Below are 23,090 nucleotides of genomic sequence, written 5' to 3' on the forward strand. Positions count from 1 at the left end.
GTTTATGTTTATGTGATGTACAGCACATTGGTCAACAGTTGTTGTTTTAAATATTGCTTTATAAATAAAGTGACATTGACAAATCTAGATAACATTAAAAACAAGAGACATCAACTTGCCGACAAAGGCTCGGATAGTCAAAACTATGATTTTCCCAGTAGCAACGTATGGCTGTGAGAGCTGGATCATAAGGCTGAGCACAAAGATTTGATGCTTTCAAACTGTGGTGTTGGGGAAGACTCTTGAGAGTCCCTTGGACAGCAAATAGATTAAATCAGTCAGAAAATCTGTTCACTGGAAGGACAGATACTAATGCTAAAGCCCAAACTCAAATACTTCGACCACATAATGAGGACCCTGATGCTGGGATGGATTGAAGGCAGGAGGAGAAGGGTAAGACAGAGGATGAGATCGTTAGATCGTGTCATTGATGCAATGAACATGAAATAGGGCAAACTCGAGGAGATAGTTGAAGACAAGGAGGCCTGGCATGCTGTACTTCATGGGGTCGCACGAGTCGGGCACGATTGGGAGACTGAACAACAACAACAACAACAACAACAACAACACTCTGCCATTATTTATTTGTCTTTAAACTTAAGAACACTTGCTTATAAGAATATTCTCATATTGTGTATAGAATCCTTTAGATACAGGTTTGACATTAGTGTATTTAATTATAAACACACCCCAATCAGTACATATAAAACAAATAGTAATTCATAAATGCTAATTCATAATCAAACCTACACCTCTATTTAATAGAAAACGCATGTGTATAATGGCTATATAGTATCTGATATCTAGTTTTTTTTTTTTCTCCATTCTGTCACCTGATGGAGTTTTCGTTCCTTGACACTGTCGCCTTTGACTTTTGGCTTGCTGGTTGGGGACACTTAATATTCAACAATATTATTGATCTGCCTGCATTGACACCATTAAATGAGAACTGAACTGGACAATGACATCACTGTTTTATCCAGAGCAGCTATATTATATTATATATATATATATATATATATATATATATATATATATATATATATATATATATATATATATATATATATATATATATATAATGTGTGAAATAAATTAAATTACTTTTTTACAACAACAATGAACCATCACAGAACTTACTTAAGCTGGATTGTGACACTGTTTTCTTCTAGAAACAAGAAGAGCTATATAAATAAAGGTGACTTGACTTGATATAATCACAAAAACTCAACCTACACACATGGAGTCTGGTTGTTTCGGAGCAACACATTAAATATTTAGATTGATTATACAAAAACTCTTCTTTTTTTTCTCTTCACTCGGTAGGATGTTACCCGATTCTCTGACTGGAATCATATCTATATGTTTAAACAATTTAAATCATTGTCTAATTCTCTGTCAAACCTGGCCAATTCTATATAGTCTTTTAGTTCCTCTCTTGTTTTTTGTATTTCCTTCTGGACATTGCAGAGCTCATTATGTGTTCTCCTCATCTCTGCAATGGATTTGAGGACACTGGATTTTACCTTTTCTGGATCATCTACTTTTCCCTGTCTCATCTGGTGAATGTCTACAGAATCCATCACTATGAAGGCAACATCAAGGATGACTAGTAGTCCACTTAACACTCCTGAGACTGCTTCTGCCACAACTCGTCCTACTCTTGCAGTCTGAGTAGCAATTCTGCTAATGTTTGCCAACAGACCTAAATTCATGAGTTGTGTGGCATTTGTTTTCCCTAAAACATTTATTTTGTCTAAATTGCATGATATTTGTACATTGTCAAAAGTCGAGTTGGCGAAAAAAACACTGAACTTTGTGATTTTTCTCAGTACCTTTCTCAGTGTGTTCAGTGGTGTGAGAATTGGTTCGCTTACAGATTTATACTTCTGCTGAATTTGTTCAAGGCTCTCTCTGAATGATTTCTGTTGTACAGTATTAGTAATGGTGGATGCAGCACCTGTTACTCCACCTGCAACTCCTACTCCAACACCAACACCGGTAACAATCAGAGATGCCCCAAGAGTGAATGGAGCCAAGATTAAACCAACTAATGCAGTGATTCCTCCCGCCGCTCCGATCACTGAACCTGACAGACTCCCCGCTGTGGCGCTGTAATGCGCAGACTCCATCGAATCCGTTATTCTTCCCCACTCACTAACTAAGTCCTCAATGTCTTTATGGTGCTTGTTGTAGGCCTTATCAAAGGCGCTGACGGACTTCATGAAACTCTGTAGCAGTGCCTCTGGCGTTCTGCTGTTTCGGTCTACTGCATCTGTCAGGAATGGTTTCACTAGAATCTCTTCAGCTGAAGGTCTGTCTTTAGGGTCACGGCTGAGCATTTGTCTGATTAATTCCCGTAGTTGCTCTGAGTATCTCTCTGAGATGTGAGGGAGGTTTCCTGCCATGCTGACAGCGTGAAGTATGTGACGCTGCATGCCATCTGCCTGTGGAGGAAAAAAGAAAACAATTATGAATCTGGTTAGTGTCAGTAGGGGTTGAAGAAAAAAAAAAAAGGAAAGTAACACTCCTGATCTAGACGCAGGTGTGACACATGAGGGTAAATCAAAAACCATAGAAGCAAATAATAAAGACAAAGTAATCTTATCTGGCAAGAGTACAAAACACAACTTCAAACTCAGGGGCAATTTACACAAAGTCCTATGTGGATGAGTCTCTGGTGTTGCGGTTGCCAGCTTCACCCAAGAAAGTGGATCCTCCGGCTGCTGGTCCCAGCACTCCACCTCCCCCTTCAGCCTGTAGTCCCTACGGCTCCACCTTGGCCCCTCCCTCGGGCTCCACCAGGCTCCTTCGTCCCTACAGTTCCACCTTGGCTCCTCTCTCCCTCAGGCTCCACCAGGTTCCCTCGTCCCTACGGCTCCACCTTGGCTCCACCCTCCCTCAGGCTCCACCAGGCTCCACCAGGCTCCCTCATCCCTACGGTTCCACCTTGGCTTCTCCCGCCCTCAGGCTCCACCAGGCTCCCTTGTCCCTATGGCTCTGCCTTGGCTCCTCCCTCCCTAAGGCTCCACCAAGCTCCCTCGTCCCTACGGCTCCACCTTGGCTCCACCCAGCTCCCTCGTCCCTACTGCTCCACCTTGGCCCCACCCTCCCTCAGGCTCCACAAGGCTCCCTCATCCCTACGGCTCCACCTTGGCTCCACCCTCCCTCAGGCTCCACCATGCTCCACCAGGCTCCCTTGTCCCTACGGCTTCGCCTTGGCTCCTCTCTCCCTAAGGCTCCACCAGGCTCCCTCGTCCCTACGGCTCCACCCTCCCTCTGGCTACCTCGTCCCTCAGGCTTCACCAGGCTCCCTCATCCCTACGGCTCCACCCTCCCTCAGGCTCCCCCAGGATCCCTTGTCCCTACGGCTCCGCCATGGCTCCTCCCTCCCTAAGGCTCCACCAAGCTCCCTCGTTCCTACGGCTCCACCCGGCTCCCTCGTCCCTACGGTTCCACCTGGGCTCCACCCGGCTCCCTCGTCCCTACGGCTCCACCTTGGCTCCTCCCTCCCTCAGGCTCCACCAGGCTCCCTCGTCCCTACGGTTCCACCTTGGCTCCTCCCTCCGTCAGGCTCCACCAGGCTCCTTTGTCCCTCAGGCTTCACCAGGCTCCCCCTCCCTCAGGCTCCACCAGGCTCCCTCATCCCTCAGGCTTCACCAGGCTCCCTCGTACCTACGGCTCCGAATTGGCTCCTCCCTCACTCAGGCTCCACCAGGCTCCCTCATCCCTACGGCTCCACCTTGGTCAACCCTCATCCCTACGGCGCCACCTTGGTCAACCCTCACCCTGCCTGCGCCACAGACTCAAGAACCTTCCACATTTTACCACCTCGGACATTCTTTGCTGCAGCTATGCCTTGGTTGCCTGAATCATGTGTTGCTCAGTCCTATTGGCTCTCTGTCTGCGCCTAGGGCTCTTCTGTCAATGGCTGATTCTCCATCTGCCGTCCCCTGGATGTCATCAGCCAATACTCCATCATGTCTCATGCCTCCGTCGACTCCGCCATGGGCTTGCTCTGGTGTACCACATGTCCACTCCTCCCATCATCGCCATCCTGGTTCCTTCCACCAGAGCTTCCTCTTCACCAGTCCTCCGTCCACCTCCGGAACCACCTCCTCAGCCTCAGCCAAGAGGGGGGCGTTCTGTCACGGTTATGCGCTTTACTTTAATTTTTACTGACTTTGTGTCTCTTCAGTCACGTCTCATTTGTTTTAAGATCTCGTCACAATCTGTTGTCATGGACACTGATTCAATCATCACACCTGCTAGTCCTGTAGTTCGTTATCTCTGAGAGTTTTGTTCCTCAGTTTGATCTGTTGAGGGTCCTGTATTTGTGCACAACATACTGTTTTGTGGTGTTTTCTCATTGTTTGGATTTCACGTTTTGAGTTATTTAATAAATGTTTTATTATTTGATCCTTTTGACATTTCACCATCATCATTGGACTGAAAGTGTGACAGTAATATGGTGTTTTTTGGGAAAAAATAAAAATAAATACTCACCCACAAATCAAGCATGCAGAGATCATGGAGCAACCATCCCAAAGACCATATGTCACTAAAACAGCCGATGCATGACAATGAAAATCAAGAAGTATGTGTACACTGTAAAACATGTTATATGCTATCTACTTAAAAATATAATGTGTAGTATTGCTACCATAATTTTTTTGTGTATTATAAGGCTTTTGCCCTATTCGGACAGTAATGGTTTCTCATGTGGACGTCTGTAAAAACACCTCAGTGATAAAACATATGCATTCATATGTTATATATATATAACATATGGCAATTTATTGATGGTGGAGGAGCGAGTTTTATGATCCTATGAACCCACGAACCCACTGTGGTCGCATGATTGTCTGCTGTAAATAAATGAATATGAATAAATTCATATTTAATTTAATAATAGTATAATAATGTAGAAAGATATATTTGAAATGGTTTTCAGTCTTGCATTTTATCTCAAAAGGATGTAATTTTAAAAATATGGGAATCAGCTGAAACAAGTTATTGAAGCCTCTTATTTACATGAGGTAAAAATAAAGCTGCTTGTTTAGTATTTTTAATGTTGTGTATAATAGCCTACATATTTTAAAATTCTATCATATATATTGCTGTCACAATAAAGGCCCAATTCAAATGCTTGTGCTTTTTTCTCTTTCTCCTTTTTGTTCACTGAGGTGGAGCGGTGATGAAATATTGTTCTTATAAATACTTTCCAGCATTTCAGTAATTAAAAAGTACATCTTTAAAACACATGCAAATTACAGTGAAGTGCATCAGTTATCGTGCGTACGGTGCTCAGCAGTGATCAAAAAGGATTTAAACAGTGAATCAAGAAAGTAAATCCCCACACGATCTTGGTGTTCTTCAATAAACAGTAGGTAATTCAGCCGGGGATTTTTACGCGGATGATGGGAGAAAAACACTGACATTCTGAATTCAGACGGCAATAAAATCACTGAATAACCCTGTAAATGTTGAAAATACCTCACAACCCCATGAGAAACAATTACCATCTGAATAGGGCTTTGGTTTCTTTAATGGAATCTACCTGAATAAATCATGCAAAATCGTCTAAATTATAACAAGTCTATAACACAATAAGTCTATGGCACAATGAACTTAATATTTTTAGTGAAACCTCGCACAACTGCAGGTAATGGATAAGTGTGTAGGAGAAAGGACAAAAGTGCCTGATGAAGGTCGAATAAAGAAAAGTTGATACTTTTGCAAGCACCGATCAAGTATCAAGGATCAAGCATCAAGGAAATTTAATTCTGATTACCTTTTTAGAATGCTGAACATATCAATATTGTTAATACATTCAGTTATCCAAAAGCTTACCTCTTGGAATTATATTTCTTCCGATGAACTTCTGGGCTGATGTAGAGGTTTGTACCCACAACTGAATTAGCATATTCATCAGCTCTGCAAATGAAAAACAATGTAAACTGAAACTTGTAACAGTCCAGGACTTTAGGTTTTGATCCATCACAAGTTCCCATTAATGTTTTTTTCTTTCTTTACCTTTCCAATGCTTTTGAGCTTCCAAAATCTCCTAGACTGATGTAACCATCTTCAGTCAGGAAGACATTCTACAATGACAAAAGAAATCTCATAAGTCTGCCAGATTTGACTTTGTGATGTGATTTATTGAGCTTTATCAGTGCATACCTGAGGTTTAATATCTCTATGAAGAATGTTCTTCTCGTGTAGATATTGCAGAGCCAGACAAATCTGAACCAGCCAGTCGAGGATCTACACACATGGAGAAAGTCAGTGTGTGTGTGTGTCTGTGTTGGGTATACAGAATATACAATTTGTACAGTACAAAAAAACATTTTGTCTATGTGTCCTCAAAACATGAAAACCCAACATGTGTGTGTGTAGTGTATGTGTGTGTATTGTATGTGTGTATTTGGGTCATAACATACTAAATCATGTTTTATGTGAGAGTGGTTTAAAGGATAGAGAATAGAATAGAAACTCACCTGTTTTTCTTCAAAAAAACTTTCATCTTTCTGTTTCCCCATTATTCTTGAAAGGTCTCCTCCTTCACAATACTCCATCACAATATAAATGCGTCCCGCTTCTTTATCTGCATAAATGAACAGACAGTTAGAGAATGATTTAACTCTGACTGTATTAAAATAGCTTTATTTTCTGAAAGCTACACTGATGTTTTTGTTCAGTTAACTGTTATCCTTCTATCATGGTAAATACTTCTATTTCATTTTTCAGAAACACAACAAAAAATGACCACATTTTTAATTTGGAACAAAGTAACATTAGTGTACAAAGAAAAAAAAAAACCTTCAAATGAATCCACATAAGTAACAATATATCCAAACTGCAGCGTTTTCAGGATCTCGACTTCATTTTTGACAGAATCCAGTTCCTCGTCCTGAAAGAAAGAAGAAGAAAAACCTTCCATTGAAGCGACACTGTTATTGGAGGGGAAAAGTTGGTCAATACTCAAGTAAGATCTTACATCTCTGGAGTTCATCTGTTTGACCACATAAAGATCTCCGTCTGCGTCTTTCACCAGAAACGCCATTCCTGAAGCCCCTCGTCCAAGCTCTTCCTCAATGGTGTATCCATGTTCTTTTAGCACTTCTATAATCCAGATTTACAGTCATTTCTACAAAATACTGTAAGCACTCGAGATATGAGAAACAAAGCTTTTACAAATGTTGAATCAGCTGAACCAGTTGCTCTGCAACATGACACTTTTTTCTTTAAGTGCTCAAAACACTACAAACTGACTCTCAGAACTGTGTGAATGCAATGAAAACTCAGTCCATTTGCTAAAGTCCAACATGCAAAAAATCTTTCATTCACCCAAGAATGAAGTTTCTGTCATTAATTCCTCTCCCTCATTGTCCTTTAGATCTTCTGAACACAAATAAAGATATTTTTAATGAGACCAAAATAAATTAAATTAAATAAAGTGGTAAATTATGTTTTTTGCACATACAAGGCACTAGCGTCGCTTCATAAAGTAGATGTTAAAGCACTGGAGTCTCATGGATTACTTTAATGATGTCTATCCTATCGTTCTGGATCTTGAAAGTGGTAGTTGCGTGAACTGTCAATGGAGGGACAGAAACTCTCAGATTTCATTAAAAAAATGTTTATTTGTGTTCAGAAGATGAATGAAGGTGTGGTAACGACACGAGGAAGAGTAATTAATGACAAAACTTTCATTTTTAGGTGAACTAACCCTTTAAATGTAATCTACATACATATTCATGTATTTGTGTGGTTTGTTTTTTTTGTGTTTATGGGGAGCCTATTTTACTAATAAGAGACAATTAACTATTCGTTCACACTGTCACTCCAAATCTGATTATTTGTGTTTTGAATTTGCATGTGATGTAAAGGACTGACCTTCCACACTGTGTGTATTCGTAACGTTTAGTGTGTCCCGTGACACTTTTGCATTTCTGGAATTGGCAGTGACATTGCGTTACAACATCTGACACTTTTTTTTTTTTTTTTACTGTTTTATGTTATAGGCCTTCTTAAAAAAGAAAAACAATAGCATTTAAACTATGCCATTTTTTCTGGAAATTCAAACAACCTTCTGATTACCTGCTACCTACCTACCTTCTTTTTCCGGTTTGAAGGTATTTCGGGACCTTGGACCGCCATCACGCATTATAGCCTTCATGTTCATGCACATGCAGATGAGTGAGTAACTTACACTTGGACTGAGCTTGGATGAATCTCAGATCGTTTGGAGGAAAAGTGCACCAACGGTTCATGGAAATTGTACATGTACTGGCTTAAGTTAGAGACTAAGTTTGTGGGTTCTCATTTTTATTATTGAGGTATTGAGTGTTTAAAATCTGTTTCGACACATGTGAAGAGGATTTGAAGTGAGTGAACGGATTATCAAAGACTCGTTTAACGTATCAATTCAAGAGTATTCTGATTTCAAAGGAGTCAAGTTAAGAGTCTTTTGATTACGAACGAGTCAATTCAAGAGTATTCTGATTTCAAAGGAGTCAAGTTAAGAGTCGTTTGATTACGAACGAGTCAATTTAAGAGTCTTTTGATTACGAACGAGTCAATTTAAGAGTCTTTTGATTACGAACGAGTCAATTTTTTTTTATTACGAACGAGTCAATTTAAGAGTAATTTGATTATAATTGAGTCATTTTAAGAAGGAAATTTGAGTTATTTTGGGTTTAAACGAGTAAATCAGTCCTATATGTTCTAATAAGTATTAATTGTTGTTAATAAGAGTAATTCATTTGCATTTGAGGTAACTGTTTTTTTTTTTTTTTTCGGTCAGACTATTTTAAGTCTCTGAAGTACTGAGTTTGGATCAGTTAAAGGGTTGCACTATTTAAATGTGGTAACTGTATTCAGGCCCGGCGTCAAGGGGGGGCTTGGGGGGGCTTAGCCCCCCCTAAGATGATCTCAAGCCCCCCTTGCGGTGATCTGAATAATGATTATGTGACTGAGCGTTCGTGCAGGGATCGCCTAAACACTTTATGAATAAGATAACAATAAACGAGAACTGCCTGAACTGTTCTTTACTTTAGGCTATTAAACGTCTTTTCACACACATGTGAGAGGAAAATCCGAAGACCGTGACACCCCAAGTACGCAATGCATGACCTTAATTGCCTATCTACTAGCCCCGAGGTTAAAATGCATTGCACACATAGAACGAGCGCCAGCACATCCAGAATTAATGTGCATATACACAATCAAACATAAGGTCTGTTACAATTATTAGGCTACTTTTATTATCAAATCAATATTAGGCTACAATTAATTAGCCCCGCAATAATCTCATAGCGCATCACTGCATAACCGACGCGCAGCGATGAAGATGTTATATTAGTCCTCATTTAAAAAACAACGTGTTTAACATGAAATAATTCTCATTTTTTTCACCATGGGCCACAAGAGAAATATTAAGAAAATAAATTAAGGTTAGGCCTATACGTTATCAGCACATGTTAAGTAGATTCAGCTCTCATCGGTCAGTTTTTAGTTTCACTTTCTATAGTAAAAAATTGAATGGGATTTGATAGTACTTCTCCACCGACATAACTCACCTTCGCTCAAAGTGCTCGCCTTCATAGTTTAAAACGCAAATATGTCAAATGTTGCGACGTGACGTTTTTCTTTTTCAACAAGTGCGCAGAATGATGGACAACAATCACATTTCGCCGCGATATCCCCACGAAATATTTCCAATCACATTGCGCGCACGTCTTATTAACACACACCCCCCCCCCCCGTCTGTATTTTTGGTTTCTCTGAACCAGTTAAGCTTCGCTCGCTGTAAGCCAATTATTCAGTTTCATATGTCATTCATTTTATTTTTATTTTTTTTTGTTTGTTTGTTTGTTTTGTTTAGGGATTAGTTCAATAAATCTCATGGTTTATTATAACTTTCTTAAGCTCAACCTGTGTTTTTTATTCTCAAACCCCTGAGAATATGTTTATTAATTTGAGGCACCGCGCTATAGAACATATTAATATTGTAGTATACTTGTACCTAACTGTTCATTCTTCAGGGGAAGGACCAGACATTACCCTTTACTACTGCTGGGATACCAGGGCTCCTTTAATATTATTATACAAGTGTACCCGGCTGGGGAGGGTTACATTTTGGAGGCACCGCTGGGATCTCTTTTCCCTGTGGTGAATAATTTTTTTTTTTGGTGAACTATGGACCTGTCTAAGGCTGGTGAGTGGAGCCGCCTGCAAATGTAAAAGTGATGTTGCTCATATTGTGTGTGATATTTCTACTCACTCTTCACGCCAGGAGAAACGTTCATGCTGTGATCTGAGGAACTGCTGACAGCACTGGCGTCTGAGAGTCTGTGATACTCATCCATCTTTAGGGGAAAACATGCTGAATATTAATGAAATATCCATGATATTTACATTTCAAATATTACTGACCGGGAGCTTTTAGTGTTCATAATATAATGCAACTGTGAGATCTCCTTATGAATCTTCATTCTGTTATTTTGTGTTATTGAGTGGACAGAATTTGAAGTGTGTTTTTGTTCTCCTGGAAATCTTGAAAATGCCTAAGATGTCAGGGAATGTTGAAGCATTCAGGTTAACCCTTTAGAAATGAGCTAAAGGGATGAAAAACTATTACAAAACACACACACACATTTGGTCTTCATTTCTTTAGAAATGAGTTTACAGTGCTTTAGACTTCACAGCACTTTAGAAATGAGTTTACAGTGCTTTAGAATTCACAGCGCTTTAGAAATGAGTTTACTGCATATATCATCACATATGAATTATGTCACCGTGGCATTTTTGTCAAAATTGAGATTCAAAACAACTGATTAAAAAAAGAGTGGTGGGTAGTGTTCTCTAAATGAGGGAACATGGAGAAGTATTCATATTTTTTATTCATGTAATTTCTCTTTCACACCACCAGAGGACGCATAATGTATTTATGTTGGAAAAAAAAAATATTGTGAGTGAAAGACTTAAATGGGTTTATGTAACTTTAATATACTTTGTATGTTACTTATATATACAATAAGTACAATGAAATAAAATGTACATACTGTAGAAGTTACATAAAAAAGATTGTAAGTGAATGGACTTGAAAAGATTAATGTTTTTTTTTTTTTATATTGTCACCAAGGTTTGAAACTCGGATCGAGTCCAGACCGAACTTCCCGACCTAAAAATGTTGTAGGCGGGGCTAAGTTCGGCTGGCATCCAGGCTACTCTTTCATATCAGTCCTAGGCTAAACTTAGTATAAGTACACATATCTGTACAAAACTTAGAATAAAAAACAAAATCACATAATATGTAAATAAGTTGTGCAGAATACAAATATGTGAATGTCATTGTCTTTTGAAATACTTGCTGTTTCAACAAAGAAGTATTGAGTATTTATATATTGGCGCAGCAGCCAATCAAATATCCTTGTGGAAACGAGTCAATAATATCTGGGAGACTGGGACAGGAAATGTTATATGACCCACTAATGCTTTAACCATGTTTATTCACTTTTCTCATTGCTACACCTAAATAAAGTCTGATCACAGAGAATATGAAGCAATAAACAGCAATCTTTCACACTTAAGCAACATTTATTGTTCGAATTTCCAGAAAAAAATGGCATAGTTTAAATGCTTTTGTTTTTCTTTATTAAGAAGGCCTATAACATAAAACAGTAAAAAAAAAAAAAGTGTCAGATGTTGTGCCTAACTTTCATAAATTAGTATATAATATTAAATATCAAAATCCAAAACACAAAGGTAAATAAAATAGGGGAGACCGGGGACAGTTGCAACATGTCATTTTTCTCCAATCAGAAACAAGCTAGAGTGATGACACTCACACTGCACATGCACAGTTAGACCCTCCCCCCACTAAGAAGACAGTAGACATATTCAATATCGCTGCTGCATTTATTGAACAAAACTTGTTTAGGAGGTATGAAAGTAAATTTTTTCATGAGATGTATTTTTGTCATAGGCCTACTGTCCTGAAATTTTGTATGAATTAATCAAAACTTACTTCGTTTGAATTATTGTTGTGTTGACTTCTAAGTGACATGGTTAGCATGTGTCAGAGTCAGTGTGTCTAGCAGGAATATGATGTTCTGTCATGGCTGATAGGGTTGGGGACGGTTGCAACAAGTTATAAATTGCATGTTTAATAAAAGTTTGTTGCATTGCAAATTGTTAAATTCTTCCTGTCTGGCACTGAAATATGGAGAGACTGAATATCATCTGTAACACCTGCACACTGAATCTATGTAGGCAAGGCCTATGTTCTACACATGAACAAACAAAACTCAATAACTGTTATTTGATAAATATGACTAAATAAATAAATAATAGGCTACAATAATATTATTGAAATAAATAATACTATAATATTATAGTAGGCCTAAAACAGTTAATATTTTCAGAATTATATGCTCATTGAGACAAAAAGCTTTAGTTAATTAATGAAATTTAAGGTATTTTTAATCATGTTGCAACCGTCCCTGGGTTGTGTTGCAACCGTCCCTGGGTTGGGGTCAGTTGCAACATCTGACTTCTTCCATTCAAATAAATTCTGTGAACGTCATATATAATCATCTTTAAATGGTATGGGTAATTAGCAGACAGATGCATGTTTAATATACAAATTTGGTTGGTCTAGTCCAAATAGTCTCTGAGTAACTGAGAGAAATGCAAAAAGAGTTGCAACTGTCCCCGATCTCCCTTATAGGAGCGCATAATCTGTCTCAATCACGCGTACTCTTCTCTAAATAAATAAATAAATAAACAAATAAATAAACCAAGCAAATACAGTCACTTAAACAAATGTTACAGTATTTAGAATCGTGTTAGTTTACCAAACAAAGCCTTAAAGACATTTTTTTATTTCGTTTGGACATTTATGAAACTGGCTGCATCGGATTGTAAACTGCACACAAACACACTCGTACAGTTACAGTAATAGCATTACATACCCCTGTTGTTGCAGTCCTGATCGAACCTCTCGTGAACTAATGAAGGATGAGATGAAACAGGTGAAGCTTGAGAAAAACAGGGGAATGTTTGCTATACAGCGCGACGATAAAAAACTCTCCACTGTAGTGTAAGAGCATGTGTGTAAATACTTCTCTTTCTCTTTCTATAGCCTAACTTCCTTCTCTCGATGTCCCCAGAGTTGCCAAGTCCTCTTATTAAAAGCTACTCGACTGCGGACTTTTTTCGTGAATAAGAAAGTCGCTTATAGATTTGTGCAGCAAAAACAGTCAACACTTTTTTCTTTTGTCTCACTCTTAAAGCTTCCACCGTCATTATATCGCATTATACAGCATTATATAGCATTATACAGCATTATATCGCTTGTCCATCCGTTCGCCAGAATCACGTGACTTCCTGAACTTCATGAAACAGCAAAACTTGGCAACCTCGTTCAGGTGCATCTGATGATTAATGTGTGTTTTTCCCGGCAATGAATAAAAGCAGATTCTGACAAGAGTTTCACTGGTTTCAGATCAGGCTTTGTGCTAAACTGGTTTGGGAGAAACTAACACCAACTGCCCTTTAACGTGTTGACGTATGACCTACTGAAAATATTGAATGAAGACTTAGCAGACTAATGAATCAGTGGTTTGTACACTCTGGCATGCTTTTTTATTTTATTTTATTTTATTTCTATGTGTATTAATAGGCCTATGTAATTTCTGTATACTAGCCTACTAAAGTGATTTGATTATTAAAAAATAAAATAAATAAAAAAGAATAAAGACCAAGACTAAGAAAAACAGCAATAGAAAGAATTGTTAAAGAAAAGAGTTAACAACAACCAATATAAATCATGAATGTAACATTAAACACTCCATCTGATCAATTATTGTAAGCAAATGTTTATTTTCCATGTTTCATTCTGATATTCCATGTTTAATGTTCACATAAAACATAAGGGACAAACCAGTCTAGGTTCAAGAAAAGAGATAAACACATAACAATTTAAATAATGCAATTAAAAAAAAAAGGCAAATAAAAGTTATTTATTAAATTATTTAATTTGCTTTAACTGTTTAATTTTAACAAAAAAAATATATATCTTGATTGATATTTTTTTCTTAAATGACCTGTCTCAACTTGATTTATGACTGTCATACCACTAAACTAATAAATTGTGTTTCATCAATAATAATTAAGGTTAATCAGTGCAATAGCTACAGATATGATCAAAACCCACAGAAAGGTTGAGCTGAACTCTGTGTTTGGACTCTATTGAGTTTCATCGTTTGTGACTGTTGTCTGTGAGTGCAAATCTCAACTTTCAACTTCAGATTTGTATTTTACAGGTTTTCACATTGTAGCTGTGAGTGTAAATTGTCATGTATAAGTATGAATATGTATTGTACAAGTTCTCAAATTCACATCTATGTGCTCTTGAGTTTTGCTACTCTTTTACCTTCATAAAGGTTTTGCTAAAGCGGATTTAACTTCACACATGACACCCCCTGGTGGTGAGAAAGACTAACAGCAGATGGAAATCAGCAATCAGCAATCTACTGATATTCCTGCACTTCCCAAATTATTGTTGTTTCAAGTTATACTTACCAAATGTGTAATAGAAATGTGTCAAGTACTTAATATCAAATTCTGTCATTTTAAAAATTCAAAAAATAAATAAATAAATAAATAAATAAATAAATAAATATATATTCCTGCACTTCCTGGATGTCAAATGTTGAATTTGCTGTCGAATTTAAACCACTGAATTTATGGAAGCGAATTTATAAAGCGAAATAAAATGGACCGGAAATTACCTGTTGGATATTATTTTGTATGAACTGGCCATAAATGAAGGAACCATGTTGAATTTTAGCCCATAAAAATACAAGCCCTAAAAATGCAATGCATTAAAATACAACCACGGTTAATGCAATGCAGGTTTACTCAATTAGTGCAATTCAACAAGGTTTTTTTGTTTAAAAAACATTTTGCATTACTTTAACTCCATATTTTTGTTTAAAGAAAGCCATTTTGTTCCGAATTTTATTTTTTGTATTTTTTATTTTTTTTTTACATTTTGTGTACATATTTCCTGTATTTTCTGTTTGTATTTTTATAAAAAGACAAAAAATAAACGTGGATGGTCATTAAAACATTCCTAAAAACAAAAAAATCTGTGGTGGCCTAAGACTTTTGCACAGTACTGTGTATCTATCTATCTATCTATCTATCTATCTATCTATCTATCTATCTATCTATCTATCTATCTATCTATCTATCTATATATATATATATATATATATATATATATATATATATATATATATATATATATCTTTATATTTATATATTGTTAAAAAAATGCAGTTTGTACATTGTACATAAAGAAGAGCTGAAATTGATATAAACACGTTTAGGTGTGATGAATAGTTTACACTTTAGATGAGGTGAATGTGAATGATTTATTCATGCGTTTACTATAACAGATTGTAGTTTGTACAGCATTTGCTGACGGCAGCAACAATCCTCCGTTCATCCGAGGTGACTCTGACATATTCAAGGTAATGTTGATTTCAGCAACTGCTCATGTTCTCATGATTTGCGCTTTTAGGCTTTTCAGCTTGGACTGGTGAAAAAAAACAAAAAAAACCACATACAAAATACACTTTCAAGTGAAATTTTATAGCACTTTATCTATTTGTGTCTGTAAATTTAAATTATTGTACACAGCAAAATCCCCAGAGTTTAATTCAGTTTCTAAGTATATATGGTGTACATGTGACAGAAATAAAGTCAGTCTTCACAGATTTAATGTCTTTATCTTCAGTTGATTTCATCTAAAGCTGTGTCTGAAGTCAGTTGTAGTTCTTGTGTTTCTCTTTCCTTCAGTGATTCTGCTTGTTAACAGCAGGTGTTCATCACTAATGCCCAATCATCACTTAATTAATCACGTTATTATCTCATTAACTTTAAAGGTGACATAGTATGCCCCTTTTCACAAGATGTAATATAAATCTATGGTGTCCCCAGAATGTGTCTGTAAAATTTCATCTCAAAATACCCCCAGATCATATATCAGAGCTTGTCAAATTTATATTGAAAACTTGATTCAAATTTAATTTCAAATTTAAATTTATATTGAAGCAAAAAATGTTTTTATTTTTGCTTAAAATAAAACCAATTTTATTTTACTATAAGTGATCTGAGTTGTGTTGATTTAACACTGGGGATTATAGGGGCTGTTTACACGACACCATTTTCAACTAAAAACGTTAAACTTTTAATGCATTTTGGCCGTTCATTTACATGACAACGGCATTTTGGGTGCCAGAAAACGTTTATTTATTTTTTTAAAACGGGTTTCAAAGTGCAAGCTTTTGAAAACAAAAACGCGAATCTCTGCAGACAATTACGTCATGCACATGCGTATTTCGTGTTCAGTCTATAGTGTTTCATCGCCATCTACTGGCCTGGCAGCAGAATACAGCGTTTATAGTCGTTTTCATGGATTCGTATGAATGGAGATCATTTTGACAATAGTTTCGTCTACACGCAGCAAACTCAAAGGAAAAACCTGTCGTGTAAACGTACCCTTACTGTGTAGAAATGGGTCAAGTACAAACTATAGAAAAACAGTGTTTGAACAGGATGTGAGAACATGAGCAGGTGCTGATAAACTAACTCTCCTCCAGTATATAAAGATAACCCAGAGCTGCACAACACAATATCCAGACATTCACATTGATCTACTGAACTGGTTTGTGTCATGAGAATACACAATTTAACCATTAAACATTTTTAATAATTATTTATGTATAATTCTGTTTAAAATTCTGAGCAGAGTTCAGTACTCTTTGAGAAGCAATGGCGGTCTGGACTGTCTACCTGTCTCTCGGTCTTCTCGTAGCTTTGAGTGTTTCAGGTAAGAGCATTTTCCCACGTTTCACATCATAACTGTTATTTTAACATGAACTATAGCACACCTGGGACTCTGTCATGACTTATCAGAATGGTCTAATATAGTATGTGCATTAAAATAAAGTTTGTTTCTTAATTATTATCATAACAGTAAGACAATAAAACAACATTTATACAATTATTTCAGCTAAAGTTATAGATTGTTATAAATGTATTTGTATTATTATTATTTTGACAACAAAAACATCAACAAATGTGTATGTTAATCCGTGGTACATTATTATTATTATTATTATTAATGGTAGTAGTAGTAATAGTAATAGTATATCAGTACCACTACTACTGCTGCTGCTACTAGCAGTTCTGTTTTAATAATGTTGTATTTCTTTCTTTTTAAGTGGAAACGAAGCCTATTGGAAATGAACGTTGTCGCGGTAAGGTTTCTCTAGTTTCTACTTCTCTTGTCAGTGTGTGTGTAAAGTTCAGTCCAAAAGCCCCAAACCTTTGCATTTCTCTACCTTACCCAGTCAACACGTTGATCTCAAAGTGATCTCCCCATATGATTATCAATGCGCGTTTCTTTTCCAAAGTTTGATGTCACCATTATGGTGATCAGCTTTAGTTGGGCAGTTTGAGGCTTGGTGTATTAATGGCTGCTGGAACTGTGTGTTATGGCAGGAACAATAAGAGAAACTGTGATCAGATGATGTCCACTACTTGATGATGATGATAACGATATAATCATCATGTAGTGCTCTGATCAGGTGATCTCTTCTAGACCTTCTAGATGTGTTATAAATTTCATATAATTGATTATATTAATGTTTCAACAGAATGACGTTCAACAGTATTTAAAGGTGCCCTAGAATGTGAAATTGAATTTAACTTGCCATAGTTAAATAACAATAGTTTAGTACATGGACATGACATACAGTGAGTTTCAAACACCATTGTTTTCTCCTTCTTGTTTAAATCTCGTTTTTGAAAAACACTCCTGAAAAACGGGCGAATCTCCACATAACACCAACTGTGACGTAACCGATGGGATCATTAATATGTACGCCTCCAAAATTTGCATAAGCCAAGCCCTTTCAGAGCTACGGTGCAATGTCAACAGGCGTGGCTGATGTTCATCTATAATCAGGGTTCGAATTATGATTTAATCTTTGTGGGGGTCTCTTTAAAAAAAAAAAAAGTAGCCTATGAGCAGGGGCGGTGTAGCTTAATAATGTAATATAAAAATATAAAAATTTGTAAATATAATACAAATTTAATTTAAAAAAAAAGCGTTGGTAACACAATTCAGTTTAAATAGTACATTTGGTTTAATTTGTCGTAATTTGTCTAATATGTTGTTAGTTGTGAGAATTTTCACGTGAGTAAGTAAACAGCTCCGACATACAGTAATTAAGCGTGTAGTTAGTTAAGTGGTCCAGTGGTAGAACTTTTGTCAAGCGTGTCAGAGGTTCTGGGTTCGAATCCACAGTCGTATAGGTTTTTCTTTTTATCAAATCCGATTATGTTTATCAGTGGTTGTATATCAGGCAGAGACACGTTTGTGTGCATTTTGTTTTGTAATTTCACTGGAACGAATAGAGAGTCTCCACAACGGATTGAATTGCGCGTCCGAGTGAAGAATGCGCGAGCCACAAACAAACACAGTATCCGCGCCACTGATCGCAGCGGTAATGAGCACTTTGATCACTTGATTTAAGCATAAGGATGTAGTGTGATGACGATCCGAGATCCCGTGAGATTCATGTGTTTGGCATCTTGTCCTATCTTTTAAGTCATGCTAGTCTGAAGGAAAAAGTGCTTTATTTGTAATTTAAAATAATGGTGCTGATGATTTTTAGAGACCCCCACAGGTGTATGATTTTACTGCTTTCATGGGAGCTCATCCTCTCTCTATGGGATTCTATGCATTCTACAAACAACCGCTTGTTCCTCAAACTCTGCATCGTCGTCTGAAACCGGCTCAAACATATACGGTTGTACACCGAGTCTCTCCATTTGCACGTCGGACCTGTTTGCTGTGACTCTCTGAGCTTTTGTAATGAGCCCGCAGTGAAAGAGCCAATCAGAGCAGAACTCCTCATTACTATTCATGACCCTTCCAAATAAGGTAAAAACAGACCATTTCATTCTAGGGCCAATTTATAGGGTTGGAAATTGACCTGTAAAACCTTTTCTGGACATTTTAAATGGCTTTTTAAGCCACATACCCTCTATGTAGATATCAGGGACAAAATTAAAATATTATTTCAACACATTCTAGGGCACCTTTAAATAAAAAAAAAACTATACATTTCAAATGTTTTTCATTGAGACACACTCAAAATACAAAAATCAGCACATGAATCTCAATAACGGTGACATGCTTTATGACGCAATGCATTTTGGGAGCCACTGATGAGTTTTGTAAGATGCACCCAGAATGCATTGCGGTATGAACAATGTCACCATTATTGAGATTCACATGATCATTCTTTATTCATGTCAGTGGCAGATGTTACTTAGTGGCAGAGGTTAGTTAGTGGCAGAGGTTAGGTAGTGGTTAATTAGTGGCAGAGGTTAGTTAGTGGTTAATTAGTGGCAGAGGTTAGTTAGTGGCAGAGGTTAGTTAGTGGTTAATTAGTGGCAGAGGTTAGTTAGTGGCAGAGGTTAGTTAGTGGTTAATTAGTGGCAGAGGTTAGTTAGTGGCAGAGGTTAGTTAGTGGTTAATTAGTGGCAGAGGTTAGTTAGTGGTTAATTAGTGGCAGAGGTTAGTTAGTGGCAGAGGTTAGTTAGTGGCAGAGGTTAGTTAGTGGTTAATTAGTGGCAGAGGTTAGTTAGTGGTTAATTAGTGGCAGAGGTTAGTTAGTAATTAATTAGTGGCAGATGTTAGGTAGTGGTTAGTTAGTGGCAGAGGCTAGTTAGTGGTTAGTTAGTGGCAGAGGTTAGGTAGTGGTTAGTTAGTGGCAGAGGTTAGTTATTGGTTAGTTAGTGGCAGATGTTAGGTAGTGGTTAGTTAGTGGCAGAGGTTAGTTAGTGGTTAGTTAGTGGCAGAGGTTAGTTAGTGGTTAGTTAGTGGCAGATGTTAGGTAGTGGTTAGTTAGTGGCAGCGGTTAATTAGTGGTTAGTTAGTGGCAGAGGTTAGGTAGTGGTTAGTTAGTGGCAGATGTTAGGTAGTGGTTAGTTAGTGGCAGAGATTAGTTAATGGTTAGTTAGTGGCAGAGGTTAGTTAGTGGTTAGTTAGTGGCAGATGTTAGGTAGTGGTTAGTTAGTGGCAGAAGTAAGTCAGTAGTTAGTTAGTGGCAGAGTTAGTTGTCACAACGTACAAGAAAGGTTGACATGGAGCAGATAAATCTCTAACCTCCGGAGTATCACCCGATTTAAACAAACGGTGAATGGAGGAGAGTCTGCTGGAGAAAAGAGAATGAGACAGAGATCGTAAAACAACAAGAACTAACATGGGCTCCGATTCTTAGAGATGGGGGGAACTGAGGGATTAGAAATGTTGTACCTATAGTGTACATTTAAATGAAAGTTATTTAATTGCATAAATTGGTCATTAATGAAAAAAATTAAATAAATAAAAAATAAAACTTCCATTTAACAGTCTGTATGGACGGGTGGTCTGCCTTTGGATGCAGATGCTTCAAGTTTTTCTTTAACCTTCAAACATGGATTGATGCAGAGGTATGATACATTCAGCTTGTAATATGACATAAAAATCATAGAAGTATATTCTTGGTTAAATACAACTTAAGCTCTGTCAACATCTGTGACACCTGTTAATTATTGCAGGAAAATAATTTCAACTTGTTTCTCAGTTTAAAAACAAAATATGTCCACAGTAAATAAATTACAGTGGAGTTCTGGGGGCGGACATACATCACTGTGATAAGAATACAGACACAACACATTTCATGTTGTCATGAGAGGATCACTAAATATATTGTAAACGTAATATATGTGAAGTTATATCTAATCTATATGTACCATATAACAAGAACCTTTTATAGAAAAGTAGTCTCACCTCTAAAGACAGAATATGGCAAAAATGAACTACATGAGTAAAAATGATTTCAATGTTAATTAAAGGTATGTCAGATTTTGGAATATTAATTTAAAGCTATACATTAATTGTATACATATCTGTTTGCTCATGTCTCTACAGAAATTGTGTTTGGACTTGGATGGGAACCTTGCTTCTGCACACAGCGTAGAGGAGTACGTTTTTATACAGCGGTTGATTCGATTTGAAGCTTCGAGCGCAACTCGTGCCTGGATCGGAGGTCATGATGCTGTTGAAGTATGCAAATATTATTTTGATTTAGATTTTTTTTGCTACTGCACAGCAAAATCCCCAGTGTTAAGTCATCACTGCTAAGTAAGGAATAATGTACATTCAGCCAGTTGTTCTATTTATATAAACCAGACTATTAATAACCAGACTGACTTTATTTCTGTCAGACGTCAGCAGAAGTTCTCATGATGGTGATCAGTGTTTGCTAGTTGGGCAGTTTGTGTTACGAACCGTTCTGAGACACGAGGGTAGAGGCAGGGGCGTAGCACCAAATTCTGGGCCCTGTATACTCTCAATGTCAGTGGGCCCCCTACACATGCCATTGTACGATGCGGGTTAGCAAAATGAAAATTCAATTTTGAATGAAATTTTTTATTATTATTATTTGAATATAAACAAGTATAAATAGTGTTTAAATCTATAATCAAATCAGATTATAGTAATGACTGGTTCTTTCATTCACCACCTGAATTGATGCATTTGTCCTACTTGTGCTCAAATACCTTTAAAACTTAGGCTACATCGGGTTCGTTTGTGTACTAACATTTTGATCCATGATACTGATGAAAGTTTTAAATTAAAAACATTTCTTTTGAACAGGAGAACACGAGACAACTGTACCCTCAGAAACCAATCAAATAAGCTAAGCCTGCCATAATGAAAAAAAAAAGTCAACTATAAAGGAATAACCTTTCAGTTTTGTAAATTCCCATTAATTCCCTTATATTCCTGTTAACTCCCATGGAAATTTTCCAACTTTGAAAATTCCCAGAATTTTGCAACCCTATTCATTGGCTTTGATAACATCATGAATTTATTGAGCATTGACTATAGCTTTTAAGCACAGCACTGTTTGTTTCTGAAACTGGTTAATGTTGGCAACCTGACGTTAGGCCTGGCCCATAATTTACTTACAGCAACAAGCAGCCTGGTTGACAAACTAAGCTAAAGATTTAACATTAGCATACATTAGCAGCAGCTGTCTGGAGTTGACTACGTTAACTTTAATTGGATGTGTAGGTGCATAACAAGCAAACTCAGTTCACCTTTTGGAAAGAAAGCAGTCATCAGCTGCTTCCCCTCATTCCTTTCTTTTTCCTGCCTGTCTTTCTTTTTTTTGAAAGCCCGATTTGCGCTTTTTTTTTGCGCAGCATGATCAGGCTCCCAGGTAGACCGCTCAAGGCTCACTGCGTTACTTGTTTGCCGCCGGCTGCCGTCTATGGGCGGACTAAACCATTTTGAGGGGAGGGGAGGGGGGGGGGAGGGGGGGAGGGGGGGGGGGAGGGGGGGAGGGGGGGGGGTCCAGAGTGTCTGGCACTGAGTTCATTCTATCAGTTGGTGTTATCAATATATTTTGAAATGAATAACGACATCAATTGGAGGGCCCAATTAATTCGAATTAGAATAAAAAAAAAAAAAAAAAATTGATGGGATTTCAAAGGGCCCTCTCCCTAGACGGGGCCCTGGGTAGTCAGGTCCACTTTTCCCCCCACTACCACGCCCATGGGTAGAGGATCCAAATGCAGCTTTTATTAAAGGGGTTATCCAGAATCGTAATCCAACAAGCAGAGGGTCAAGCACAGGAAGACAGTCCAAACAAACAAACAAACAAACAAACAAACAAACAAACAAAACAAAACAGGCAGGGGTCAGAGGCACAAGAGTAATCCACAGGACAGGCAAGAAAAAAAACTAAACAAGTTTTTGCGCAGCTATCAACATATCATGTACACAATCATTTCGATCTTCAAAGTACCAATTTATAGAGACCAAACATGGTATAGGTGAGGTTACATTGACCGTTGGTTTTATCATAAAATACACAGTATCAAAAAATAATAGAATTAAAACTACACAAGACAGTAAATCATTCACACAATGTTCTGGGATGCAT

General features: G+C 37.4%; 2 protein-coding genes across 2 annotated transcripts in view; one reads left to right on the plus strand and one right to left on the minus strand.

Moving 5' to 3' along the window:
• The window catches only part of LOC308700561 (CD276 antigen homolog), a 1,553,888-nt gene that overhangs the window by 164,516 nt on the left and 1,366,282 nt on the right, over positions 1 to 23,090 (plus strand). The window lies entirely within an intron of this gene.
• LOC308704777 (uncharacterized protein) lies at positions 1,246 to 13,173 on the minus strand. The gene is made up of 10 exons (XM_081389340.1): positions 12,981 to 13,173; positions 10,289 to 10,373; positions 7,001 to 7,125; positions 6,823 to 6,913; positions 6,501 to 6,607; positions 6,184 to 6,267; positions 6,037 to 6,104; positions 5,854 to 5,937; positions 4,507 to 4,561; positions 1,246 to 2,447 (listed from the first exon to the last, which is right to left on the minus strand). Exons 2-10 carry the CDS (start codon positions 10,371 to 10,373, stop codon positions 1,359 to 1,361), a joined length of 1,788 nt encoding a protein of 595 aa, XP_081245466.1. The 5' UTR covers positions 12,981 to 13,173; the 3' UTR covers positions 1,246 to 1,358.

This window comes from Scardinius erythrophthalmus, assembly GCF_964197995.2.
Source record: "Scardinius erythrophthalmus genome assembly, chromosome: 1".
Taxonomy (NCBI): domain Eukaryota; kingdom Metazoa; phylum Chordata; class Actinopteri; order Cypriniformes; family Leuciscidae; genus Scardinius; species Scardinius erythrophthalmus.

Bases quoted from the DNA above. Each gene is read 5' to 3' on its own strand.
- LOC308704777 (XM_081389340.1), bottom strand. From the start codon at position 10,373: ATGGATGAGTATCACAGACTCTCAGACGCCAGTGCTGTCAGCAGTTCC. The intron at 6,608-6,822 runs GTTTTTTTTTTT...TCATTTATGCAG, and splicing joins TTATGTGGATTCATTTGAAG to ATAAAGAAGCGGGACGCATT. The intron at 4,562-5,853 runs GTAAGCTTTTGG...CGGCTGTTTTAG, and splicing joins AAGAAATATAATTCCAAGAG to TGACATATGGTCTTTGGGAT.